The 13,400-nt window shown below is 39.8% G+C and overlaps 1 protein-coding gene across 5 annotated transcripts in view; it reads right to left on the bottom strand.

The window, feature by feature from the left end:
* The window catches only part of LOC149315809 (ral GTPase-activating protein subunit beta), a 69,251-nt gene that overhangs the window by 21,708 nt on the left and 34,143 nt on the right, over positions 1-13,400 (bottom strand). For 3 of the 5 annotated variants that reach the window (XM_089514148.1, XM_089514146.1, XM_089514145.1), the window contains 4 exons: positions 11,749-11,813; positions 11,477-11,609; positions 2,543-2,676; positions 1,638-1,820 (listed from right to left, as the gene is read on the bottom strand). In XM_089514148.1, the coding sequence (XP_089370274.1) occupies positions 1,638-1,820; positions 2,543-2,676; positions 11,477-11,609; positions 11,749-11,813 (515 nt within the window). The remainder of the gene's footprint in view (positions 1-1,637; positions 1,821-2,542; positions 2,677-11,476; positions 11,610-11,748; positions 11,814-13,400) is intronic. The other 2 variants (XM_089514150.1, XM_089514147.1) reach the window with 1 other exon arrangement.

Below are 13,400 nucleotides of genomic sequence, written 5' to 3' on the forward strand. Positions count from 1 at the left end.
GAGTGGCAACATCTATGGGAGCTTCTACCAATTAATAATCAATATAGAAATGCTATAGGAAAGCTGTTATACCTAGCTGCCATGAGACCAGATATTTTCTCAGCAGTTAGAATTCTTTGTATTAAAGGACTGGAATGTAGTGAAAAGAGCGGGCAGATATTTAAAGGCATTGCACATGTAAAGTTAAAGCTGCAAGCCACCAGCAGTCCCAGACTAGTAGTTTACACAGATGAAGACTGGGTCGAAGACACTACAGATTGCAAATCTATCAATGGGAACCTGCTCTTCTATAGAGGTGGAGCAGTTAGCTGGTCAAGCAAGGAACAAAATATTGTTACATTCTCTCTCTTCTACTGAAGCAGAATATGCATCAGCTGCTCAAGAATGCAAAGAACCTATGTGGCTATGTCAGTTGCTAGAGGAACAGCTGAGCCAAAGCCTATAGAGCTTCTAGACGATAATCAAAGCTGCATAAAACTCTCACAGATGGAGAGTGTCAATTTGCACACTAAGTACACTGAAGTGAAATATCACCTGTTGAGAGATCTGCAATAGAAGGGGCTTACTGAGATGAAGTATTTCTTCTATTGCATCAGAAAAAATGACTGCAAACATTCTTACCAAGCCAATTCCTAGAGACCACTTCCAATTCCTGAGAAAGATGAGAAGGGGTGTTGGAAGTGAAGAGGCATCAACGTATGTATATAGTAATTAGGGACAGAGGGAGCTCTAGAGTGCATGCTTGCCCTTTTGTTTTCACCTGTTTCACTGATCTATGTACAGTACTCAAATCTTCTCTGCTTCCTGCCTGCTTGCAGAGGTCACCTCCCCCTTCTTGCAGAAGTTAGGGCCTTAACAGATGACGCCACCCCTTTAAGCACAGAATTGGGGCTGCAGCAACTGCACATTATGGTCCCAATCCAGCTTTTTTCTGGAGCAAAAAGAAACGGCAAAATGTCACTCCTTTTTGCACCAGAAAAGGGGTGGCTTTTCGTTTTGTGGGAGGAAGAAAAACCCAACAGGAAAGGAAAACAGGAGTCCCATCTTCGGGAGAAGAAAAGCCACAGAGATTCTGGAAACATGCGGCGTATAAACACTGCACCACCGGAGTGCCACAACATCCACCGTATGGGTGAGTGGCAGGCATGATGCCAGCTTGGGGGCATGCGTCATTTAAATCCCATGCCCCCATGCCTCCCCCAAGCCAAGGTATTATGCTAGTCTGCTTTGCCTCTTAGTCTTCTATGGCCTTTTGTCTGAGAAAGGAGCATCCATGTGCTGCAGATCCATAACAAATGCTAGCTAAAATCCACACATTTAGAGGCTCTTCTACTAAAATATAGATAATATTCTTTTGTGTATCTTCTTTTCTATTCCATGTGGATTTCCTGAAACAATAAATGTAAACTTTTTTTTTTAATCTCACAAGAGCATCCTGAGTATTTCTCTTCTATTTCTTTTCTACCACAAGCTCAAATGGCACTGGCTATGCTACGTCCTGCTTGATATAGATACCAAATATTCCATCGGGAACACCTTCCAAGCTGATGAAATTGCTTGTCACAGTAAATTTTTAAACATTCCGTGGAAAAGTAATTCAGTTTCCAGTAGTTGGAAAACAGTGAAGTTTCACTCACCTTTTCATCAAGCATGTCTGGATGTTCAGTAAGCCAGACACAGAGACATTGAAATGCTGCCACTATCATGGAGTGAAGATCTCTGGAATGGAGAGGGGCTGGACGGCTACACTGGTACACGATGTAAGAGCAGACAGAACTAATTGCTCTCTTCCTGTCTGAAGAATCAACACCAACCTTCACCTGAAGTGAGCAATACAGACAGATGTTGAAGTTGAAGCTTCAGAAAGTCACCTCCCTCCCCATTATGCTTTGTTGTCTGCAGCTACAAGCTCAAAAGAAAAAGAAGGAGCTTCATATGAGAATATAAAACTGAAATGATGTTACATGATAGAAAAAGACATAAAAGAATTCTTGATTTCGGCCTTCTTCTATCTACTTTACCTATACGGTTTCAAAGATCTTCCTGTCTTTTATCCATTTTACTTTAGAGATGTAAACAAGTGTGTGGTTTGAGTGCTGAACTTTGACTGTGGAGATCAATTGTTCAATTCCCCATTTGCCCATAAAAACCCACTGGATTATCTTTGGTAAATCACACACTCTCAGCCCCAGAACACCCTGTGATAAGATTCGCCTCAGGGTTGCATAAATCAGAAATGACTTGAAGGCATACAACAACAAAACATGCTACTCTGTTTAATTGTTTAACCAGTATAATTTCCTTTCCAACAGAGAAGAAAATATTCCTTTAAAAGAGTGGGAAAATATCGCACTCTTTAAGGGAGTGATGGTTCCTCAGGAAGGAACAACTTATTTTGCCAGTTCTTGACAGATATTCCCCAAGGAGAAGGAAAAGATCTCCATGATATCAATAGGAAAAAAATTCTGGCTGGAAAAGCCTGAACCCAAATCCCATAATCTAACTGACAGAGTCTCTGGAAGCGTGTCTGCCTGATACTCACCTTTGCCAAACCAGAAAGAAGTTCTAATGCAGCCAGTGAGATGCTCATTTCCTGTCTCCACTGTGCGTTGAGCCTTTGTGTTACCAAATGAATGCTGCGAATCAGGAGTCCAGCTGCTGTATCTGTATGAAGAGCTAGGATATAAACCCCAATACCACACACCACGGGGAGGGAAAACAACTAAGCATTAGTAACAATCAGCAAAGCAGTCCATCAGGCAGAAGCTAAAGCAGCCACAATGCACACACAAAACAAAATACACATGTTTAGGAAGTAACACATTCAACAGTTCACATATGCAAACAACAACAAAGCCCCACTAGGGTTTTAAGAGCCTGCATCATATAGTAGTTTGAGTGTTGAACTAGTGTTAGACATCATCTAGTGGTTCTAGTGTTGGACTAGGACTCCTAGAGATCAAGATTCAAATCCCTGCTCAGCCATGAAAATCCAATGGCTGACCTTGGGCATGTTACATTCTCTCAGCCTCAGGGGAAGGGAATGGCAATCCTCCACTGAACAAATCTTGCCAAGAAAACCCAGTGGCAAGGTTGCCTTAGGGTAGCCATTAGCTGGAAAAAATGTGAAGGAAAAACAACTGGGTGTTTATTGGATAACGTACGTACTGATCCAAATTATTTCAGTAGATCTTGATATGCTTATACTAGAGACATTTCCCAAACATTGATTTTCAGATGTCTCAATCACTTTTAGCTATGTCTTTTAAACTATAAGAATAAGTGCAGGGGGAAGTCTATTATTTATGATTGTAAGCCATTTTGGAAATCTTATTCAGCTGAAAAAAGGAATATTGTTCTTTGAACAAATAAACACACAGTAAGAGATAATTAACCAGTTTTTGTGTGTTAAGTGCACCACAACCTTTTTGCTAAATACTAGTTTCCACAAAGATTGTAAACCTCTAATTTTGGAAAGCCCAACTGAGGTTTCCAATGCTGAATCTAAGTTGTTTGGTATCAGTTTTAGATGATGTAGCCTTGACAAAATGCTTGAGGCAACATGTCCAACTAAGTTCTCGCTTGCTCTTTATGGCTGATTAAAACTAGCTGAAAGGGGCATGGATGAATGGGTGCAGAGGTGGTAAAGGCTTCTATATCACTAGAGATGTCAGATCTAGCTAAGATGATATAGGCTTTTAATGCATTCCGTTTGAATTTCTGTAATGTATTCTACATTGCCTTCGGGCTGTCTTGGGAAACTGTTTGGAAACTTTAGTGGATCCAAAATGTGGCAGCCAGACAGCTCACCAGGGCTGGTTAGAGGGGGAATCACATAATTCAGTAATTTCACTGGCTACCAATCCATTTCTAGGCAGAATTCAAAGTGCTAGTTATGGCCTATACAAGACCCACATAGTATAGGTGCAGGCTATCTGAAATCTCCCAAAATGATCTTCTTGGTCCTACCATTGTCATAGGCATGAGGCTTTTCAGTGGCTGCTCTCAATGGCTGTAGAATTTGCTCCCATGCTAGGCTTGGTTGGCACTCTCTCTGCTCTTGTCAATGGCAGGCAAAAAACTGTTTACCATATATACTTGACTATAAGTCAAGAAATGTATGCCCCAAAATTGACCCAAAAATTTTGGGTAGGTTTATATAAGGGTCAATACATCAGTAGTGTTTAGAAAAGTGTTTAGCAAGCAAGCAAGCCTGATGCCCCAATCTCCATTGAACAGCAGTTCTTTTCCCTCTCCAGTCCCTTTTGCAAGCCTTTGCTTCTTATCGGAAAAACTCCCCATTTAAAAACACTTGCTTCTATCTCTGCTTCATTTTGCAAGCCCTGGCTTCCTATGGAAAAACCTCTCGATTTAAATCCACTTGCTTCTCTCTCTGGTTTGTTTTACAAGTCCTGGCTTTCTATGGCAAAAACTCCCCATTTGAATGCACTAGCTTCTTTCTCTAGTCCATTTTGCAAGTCCTGGCTTCCTATAAAAATACCCTCCCCATTTAAATCCATTTGCTTTGCTCTCTGGTCCCTTTTGCAAGATCTGGCTTCCTATCAAAAAAAACCTCTCAAGTTAAAACCATCTCTCTAGTCCCTTTTGCAAGTCCTTGCTTCCTATGGAAAAAACTCTCCATTTAAAACCACCTGCTTCTGTCACCAGTCCTTTTTGCAAGACCTTGCTTCCTATGGAAACAACTCTCTATTTAAATCCACTTGCTTCCTTTCTCAATCCGAGGTTAAAACCTCTCCTCCAGCACCTGGGAATCGGTTGGGAGAGGTCCAGAGGAGAAGGAGGGACGGAAATGGTATTTCCCCCTTTCCATCCTTCCTTATAGCCCCCTAGGTTTTACCTGCAGTTTATCCATGGGTCATATCAAAATCCAGGATTTTGACCCTGAAACCTTCCCTCGACTTATACATGAGGTCGACTTGTACACGAGTGTAATAATAATAATATAATAATATGTTTTATTTTTATACCGCTTTTCCGAGGTGATCAAAGCGGTTCACAAAAATTAACAAATCATAAAAACAATTCACAAAACCCAATAAAAATCAACAACGTGCAATAAAGACAAGCAAGATGGTGGTCGGGAAGAGGGCTTGTCTTCTTAGCAGGCGGAGGCCTGTTGTTGCTGGCCTGCTTCTCTCCCCCTCAAGATGGCGGTCGGGAAGAGGGCTTGTCTTCTTAGCAGGCGGAGGCCTGTTGTTGCTGGCCTGCTTCTCTCCCCCTCAAGATGGCGGTCGGGAGGAGGGCTTGTCTTCTTAGCAGGCGGAGGCCTGTTGTTGCTGGCCTGCTTCTCTCCCCCTCAAGATGGCGGTCGGGAAGAGGGCTTGTCTTCTTAGCAGGCGGAGGCCTGTTGTTGCTGGCCTGCTTCTCTCCCCCTCATGTATACAGTATGTAGACTAGTCTTTGACTTAATTGACTGAGGCAGAATGGTCTTTTGCTCTGATGTTTTAAATGTATTTTAACCCCTTTAAATTAATGTGTTAATAAGATTGTTTATTTAACGGTTTTTTAATTTTTCTATCAATCATTTTTTAACTGTCCTTTCATTTAATTCATATTATAAGATGCCTTAGCTCTCATACCAGGAGAAAGGCAGGATATAAAATGAATGAGCAAATAAACACAATACACATTAATGTGAGTAAGTGTGGCTTGCTGTACTTAAAGAGGCAGTAATGTGGCCTCTCCTAGCAAATTTCACTTTATAGTCCAGGAGCCTTGACAGTTACTGTCTAATTGCACACATTCTTTTTGTGGGGGAAGGTCCTTGTGAGTGTTGTAAGGATGTCTTTGCAGGTAATTTGACAGATATCAGTTTATCTAGACCAGTACTAAAAGTGGTAATCTGTAGATCAGTGACAGTCCCTGAGCTATCTCCTTCTGGTCCTAGGAAGGCTTCCAAAAAGAACTGCAGCCAATGGGCACATTAAAGTTCCATTCACTGGTATATTGGAGAGAAATGCTTGTCAGATACCTTAAGAAGCACTGATGACTATACACATTTCAGGTTTGGCTTCAGAAATGAATTGGCCTTTGTCAGCCTGATGGCTTTTGTTGTGTGTGTGTGTGTGTGTGTGTGTGAGAGAGAGAGAGAGAGAGAGAGAAACTAGGGAACACAATTGCTCTTGCTTGATCTTTCAACAGCTTTTGATGCCATCACCTATGGTAACAGTAAAAGAATAAACTGTGGCTAAATGATGATGAGGGAGTCCCATGTCTGAGGAACAAGTGGATTACCTGTTCTGGACAGAATGATACTCCCTGTGATGGATAAATCTGCAGCCAGGGGCTTTGTCTGGATCCCTCTTTGTAACTGGAGGCCCAAGCGGCTTCAGTAGTATGAGGTGCCTCTTATCAGCTTTGCTAGTATGCCAGTTATGGCCATGGACCAGGACATCTTGACCACAGTGGTCCAAGACCTGAGTAACCTCAAGGCTGAACTGTTTGCAGTGCACTCTACGTAGGGCTGCCATTGAGGGTGGTCCAAAATTGCACTGGGTGCAGAATGCTTCAGCAATGCTTAAGTGGGACAACATACCAGCAGCACATAGTCTTTGTTGACAGAACTTCACTGGTTGCCTATTTGCTACCAAGCTAGGTTTAAGTTCTGTTGCTAATTTTTAAAGCCTCAACAACCTGGGACATGATTACCTAAGACGCTAAAAGGTAAGGGTTTCCCCTTTGACAAGGTTGTCAAGTTGTGTCTGACTGTAGGGGCTGGTGCTCATCTCTGCTAGTAAGCAGAAGAAACAGTGTTGTTAAAGACAACTCTGTGATCATGTGGCTTAGCATAGAATGCTGTTACCCTCCCACTAAAGTGGTTCCTATTTATCTCCTTGCACTTTTACATGCTTTCAAATGGCTAGGTTGGCAGAAGCTGGGACTAGTGATGGGAGCTCACTTCATCATGGCGCTTGGGCCTTGAACTGTTGACCTGCCAATCTTGCAATCGTCAAGACTTAACCACTGAGCCACCTAAGACACTACAGTGTGCCCTTGCTATCTGGGGTGGGGTGGTGGTGGGGGGAATCCGTTCCCCCAGACAACAAAAAACATGGGACCTTGAGTCCCATTCTTTTCAATGGGCACATGCTCCTGCTTGCGCCACCACATGCACATCCATTAAAAAAGCCAGGGCTTACTGTCCACGGAAGCTCAAACTGCAGATGGCAAGCCCACAGTTGGCAAAGGTGCACTGTACCTTCTACTTAAGACTAATATCTATTTATGGTCTACATAAAAAGTATTATGTTAATTTGTGTATCGTATATACATATATTGTTTTGCTGATGTACACTAATTTGGAATTTTTGGATCCAAATGGTATATAAATATAGGTAAACCAAAAATAAATAAGTGTTGAGTATTTAAACTGTGCATTTGTATTTTTAGTTCTGCCCTCTCATATCTGTAAAACTTTCCATCTTTAGGAGTGAGACACTTCAGATACCATTATGAATTCTTTTAAAATCTTCCTACCCCATCCAACTATTTTTCAGTTACAGCATGATACCTAGTTAAGTCCATTTAATCTTTTCAGTTAGAAAAAAAATCTTGTTTTTAGTTACTGATATTCAAATTCTTGTAGAAGTTGGGAACCAAAAAGTTTTCCACACCTCAGTATGACCTTTATGCATAATGTATTGTTGTGCCCCCAATTGTTTTTCCTATGTTGATCCAGCAAGTTTTGCCAGTTACGCCACCATACAACTTTTGCTGTTTGTGAGGAGAACCTTTTCAGTGTGGCAGAGTAAATTTAACACTGGATTACAGTACTACTAATCTTCTTCAGTTTTTGACAATCCCTCTGTACTCAGTTTGATAACTCAGATTTCTTATGAAAACACATTTTGTATGAGTTTAAATGAAAAATTTAGCACCTGAAATTTGTATATGAATATTTATATAAAAATAGTTGATCTCATTTTTCACTTAACTTCTGATGCAATTCAAGGTGCTGGTGTTGACCTACAAAGCCATATGACTTAGGGGCAAGATATCTGAGAAGCTGCCTCCTCCCATATGAGCCTGCCAGATCTTCAGAGGAGGAGGCTCTGCTGTATGTCCCAACACCTCATGAGGTTAGGTTGGTGGGTATACGCAACAGAGCTTTCTCTCTAACAACACCTTAACTATGAACTCTAGCCAAGGAAGTTAGGCTGGCCCTGCTTCTTTTAAGTTTCCAGCAGGCAACCCAAGCAGTGCTCTTTTGTATGACATGCAATATTTAAAAATTTTTTTTTAAAAACTGTTTTAAAATTGGATTCTAGGATTTTTTAAAAAAATGTGTTTAGGAGTTTTAAAGAGTATTTTTAAAATCTTTGTGTTGTTTTAATTGGCATTTATTTGTTCATTGTCTCAGAAGCCCTTGTAGGCAATACAGAAATACTTTAAATAAATAACATAATAAATACATAAACAAACTGCCTATAATAGATAACTGCACAGTTAATACATTTAACAGTTTTCATTTTGGTGTTTAGTCAATTGCACTGTGTTACTGCATTTAGATGCAAAATGTAGGTGGCAGGTCAGGATTTTTAAATTTCAATTTTTCCTAAGTGTTACAAGATCCTAGGGACATCTTTGACTTAGGAATATAATGCTGCTGTCTTATTACTATGATCTTTTGTTAGTGTTTTATTATTTGATATTATGTGGTTATTATTTTTATATCGTTGTAAACTTTCTTGAAGACTATGAGTACCGTTGGCCCCACATCCACTGGTTTTCCTTTCACAGATTTGATGATTCGTGAACTTGATTACTATGTTCTCTCTAGGAATCTCTTAAGTCCTCCATCATGATTCTGTGGTCAGCTACTGGAAAAAGTTGACCACAGAGTCACACTGGAGGACATAGAGATTCCTAGAGAAGAGTTTTCTCAGGTTAAAATATATAGCATAAGTAGTTTCTATTTATATTGATGGTTTTTCCACTTGCACGAGGGAGCTGTGCCCCTAATCCCATGAATGGGGGAATAGGCAACAGCAGTAGCCTCAAGCCCACTTAAAAACAAACTAGAAAGCTTGAAAGCTCTTCCAAAGCTGAAAAAAATTGTGTTAAAGGTTGACTAGTGCAGATCATAGAAATGTCTGCATACGAAGTCTTTGTAGCTCATATTTTGTATTAAAGAAAAAAGATCCATGTAATGTTTGAATTGTACATATCAGAATTGCTTGCATGCTGTCTTAGCTTAGTTTTATTTTTATTCTGGTTCTTAAGAGGCGGCAGCAACTGAGGTTAGTTTAAATATGTAAGCAGCAGAGGCAGCTTCTTGGATGTAGGAAACTGGGAGAGCCAGATGAGGTTGTAACCCAGTGAAGGGGTGGGAAATTTTTTTAGTACATGCTGCTTGTTTTCTGGTTTTATTTTTAGTTTTAAACTTTGCATATAGGCCTGTATTGTGTCTTCTTCCCTCTTATTGTGAAAGATTATTGTTTGAGGCATCCATTTGTTCAGTTAAACTGCTGGTAATGCTCATGTGCTATGTTCTTTGGTTTATTGCTCAGAGGTCTGCTAAAGAACATTCACAATATACTCCAGACAATATATAATATACCATAAAGCTGTAACATCTCAGTGTGAAATTGGTAAGTATGAAAACAAAAGCATTTCTATTGAACAAGGATGTTCCAAGTTAAATTCACTAGCTAAAGAAATACATTTAAACAGCTATAAGAGAAGTCAGTACATTCACCAACTCCTGAAGGTAATTCTAAATACTCAAATACTGATGCAGGCCACTGCTTTTTGAACATATTTGCAACACAAACAAAGCACACCCAATTTCAAGAACATTCTGATTAATATAAATGAAAGCTGCCAACAGAATGACAAACAGTTTGCAAAATTCTGGATCTCTCAGACCAACACTAGAAAAAGGGACAGACTCAGTTAACACTCTATAATTAGCCTCCATAAAGTATAAGCATGTAAAGCACATGAAACTCTAGACAAAAAAACAAGAAACTGGAACACAACACAGCATATTAAGTTGTATTCCTCCCTCTCAGATAAAATGAGGCCAACGTGCTCTGACACTGGAGCAGCTGAAAAATGAAAGCCACAGAGACAACACCATCTTAGAGAAACCAACTATATACTTTATGCACTTGGCAGTACCTTGAAGGCTGTTTTAAGTACAGGACACAATAAAGATTTTACCAAAAGAAATTTGGAACACAACGCTGTAACAAGTTTAAAGTATTACAGCTCTCCTTGCAAAACCATCACTACCCAAGACCCCCTTTCCTAACTAGCCCATCTGTAGGTCCTCTGAACAGAGATCATAAAATATTTGCTTGTTTGTTTGTTTATTATTTACTTCATTTCTATGCTGCCTTTCTCCCAGAAAAGGACCCAAGGTGGCTTACAAACTCTTTGTTCAGTCACACAGCATATCATAAAAGGCCTGGGTTTGTCAAATGGAAAAAACCAACTGGTTTCTTTATTGCAAGGAGCAAACTGAGGGCAAAAAAAATATTGAAAACGTAAGACAGTGCTCATGTGCTTCCTCAACAAGTTACACATGGTTAACTTCATCCATAAAACCTGCTGGATGGTTGGCAAATGAACAGGTTAGAGCAGTAAAGTCTGTCGGTTCCACAGTCCTGATAGCTAAACAGAAGAAAGTATTTTCTGTGCTTTGGAAGGTTAACAGTAGTGAGTAGATGCTAGGCTCATCTTGTGACAAGGCCCCCAAGAAGTCAAAACATTCAAGACCATACCTCTTGGCTGCATACCATGCTGCTAATTGTTAATCGCTTTGGGAAAATTATGGGTGTTCTGTACAGGCCTCTCTAGGAAGAACACCAAGCAGGGCTGGAAACGTTTGGGGCACACCTCTGTCCTGCAGATTTGATAGGGTCCTTTTTTCTGCTATCCCTGCTTTGCCTCCTTATCAGTTTTCATTCTTCGGCTGACCATTCCCTCTCTCCCATTTGAGCCAGTATGCTATTTTCTATCCAATTTTTCTCCTTTAACTCTTTTAAAATGAGTTCCCTCTCCCCTTTATAATATACTCTTTCTTTCAACACTACTCTCATTTTCATTTCTTTTTATTGCTAACTCTGATTGTCTATAACTGATCTACTGGAATTCTGACCCAGCACCTCCAGATAGCTCAGGCTGCTGGTCATTATTGGGAATTGCAGGGCTTATGAGTGTGCTGATTTTTTGCTTGCGCCAACTGACGCTACCTAATCTCCACCAGCCTTAATCACTGACCATCTTCAATCTATGATCACCATCAGAATTGTGATTTTGATCATTCACTGCAAAACTAAAACATTACCCCCTCATATTTATATTAAGATCTACACAGTACCCAAAGTCTTTCAACTGAAAATCTCTTGTCAAAACAGAAGGTTCTGGGGGTTTGGTTTGTTTTTTAAATAAAAATGGAATCTGTGACCTAGGGTACCTTTGAAAATATTTAAGAAGTACAATTGCTTACCATAATCCCTTAGGAGAGCTTGTGCTGGTCTTTCACTGTCAGGAGTAGTTGGCTCTGTGCTTCCTCCACTTGCCGTACTAATGCCACTGTTTGTGCGGCTGTGGCTTTTTGAAACAGTATTCTCACCTCCATTCTGTTAAGTCAGAGGACAGGCTTGAATGTCACTAGAATTAGCATTTTCTCTCATAACTCAGACAGGTATGAATGGGATAACTTGCTATAACAAAACAAGGAGCCCAGCACCCCTTCTCAAAGTAAGTAAAGAATCTTACTGTCTCCATCTGGCAACCAGTGGCTTCTAGAAGTGCTGAGTCTTGCACAATGTTCAACATTGCACCTGCAGAATCAAAAATACATAGACTTTACATCTGAAATTTGTTACGTTAAAATATATAGATCAAGTAATTTTCAGGAATAGGTTAGGAAAAATGCATGAACAACTAACATTAGGATAAAAGCCATTGTCAGTGTTCACACTTAATTCAGTTCCATGTCTGCTTGCTTTCAACTAGGTTCCACTAATTTCAATATTAGTTTAGTTAAAAGTGCCTCTTTTCACAGCTGAAATATATTTGAACTCCCCTTAGGCATGAATGACCCTCATATGAAAATGTGCGAGAGAGTACAAACATTGTATTATCATTCTCATTAACTGTGTCTTAAAAACAATTTGCTATGAAAGCAAACAAGGCACATTCCAAAAGCTCAGATATTTTATGTACTAATTCTATGAAGACTTTTACAGGGGTTAAGTGAGGAAGCTTCTAGAATACAAGTGGCTCCTGCAATACAGGATGTTCAAGATTCCAGACAAACACATGTCCTCTCCCAGGACAGTCCATTCTGTCTCTTCTCCCCAATATTGTACTTTACCCCACCAACAATTGGTCAGCAATCCATTGCTACTGAACATGCTCAGTCCTTATAAGAATATTTTGAGGGGCTCCATGCACATATTTGGTTCCTGATTTTTTTTGGGGGGGGGGGGCTAAAATTCAAGGTATTCCCAAACCTGGTGACATCTCTCCCTCTTTTATGTTGATGCTATTTTTGCTAAATAAGCATTAGCTCAAGCTTTGGTGTATAAGAAACAGTAGGGGCTGTATACTGTTTGTGCACTTTAGGAATTAACATACTAGCATTTCTCTCATAAACATTATACATCAGAACCAAAATGGAACTTCCACACTTGCCAGCCAAATATTTTACAGAAGACTGGGGAAAAATAATTTCAATACAAACAGTAAAACAGAAAGATGAAATAGGATTTTGTTGCTCTGAAAAACTTTCTGCCACCATAGCATGCCTGAATCTGAAGAATAGTGGCAATCAGCTCAACAGTAGGATGCTTGCAAAATGTTCCCGGAATTCAGGAATAGGATGTTTGCCACATTTTACAGAATTTTATAAAATGCTAAGACAATCATCCTTTTAAAAAATGCACAGTCTATATCTCTTTAGTGTTTCTTTTTCTTTACATGATAATGACAAGGATGTTCATCATGCCAAACAGCAGCAACCATTGCCAAAATGCCTTTTTGTTTGTTTGTTTAGGAAATAGGGACATCTGATAAACAAATAATATTATGCTTACACCCAATATATTATACTTTATAATTCTTTTTCAGAAATAGTGACCAATTCATCACTATGAATTGGGAAAAAAGAGACAAAAAATCAGAGCAGGCTATTTCACAAATTTACTCGCTATCCCTAGTTGGAAAAAATGCAGAGGACTTTTCAGATAGCACAGCCTTCACATGTACACACACACATACACCAGGGACGAGATCTCCAAATGTCGTTGGACTGCAACTTCCATGAGTCCTAGTTAGTTTAGCTAATGATGAGGAATGCTGGAAGCTGTTGTACAATTATATCTGGAGGGCCATACAGTGCCGACTCCTGTTGTAAAGAGTTATCA

This window comes from Sceloporus occidentalis, unplaced genomic scaffold (genome assembly GCF_023333645.1).
Source record: "Sceloporus occidentalis isolate IW3139 unplaced genomic scaffold, rSceOcc1.0.p SCAF_3, whole genome shotgun sequence".
Lineage (NCBI taxonomy): Eukaryota > Metazoa > Chordata > Lepidosauria > Squamata > Phrynosomatidae > Sceloporus > Sceloporus occidentalis.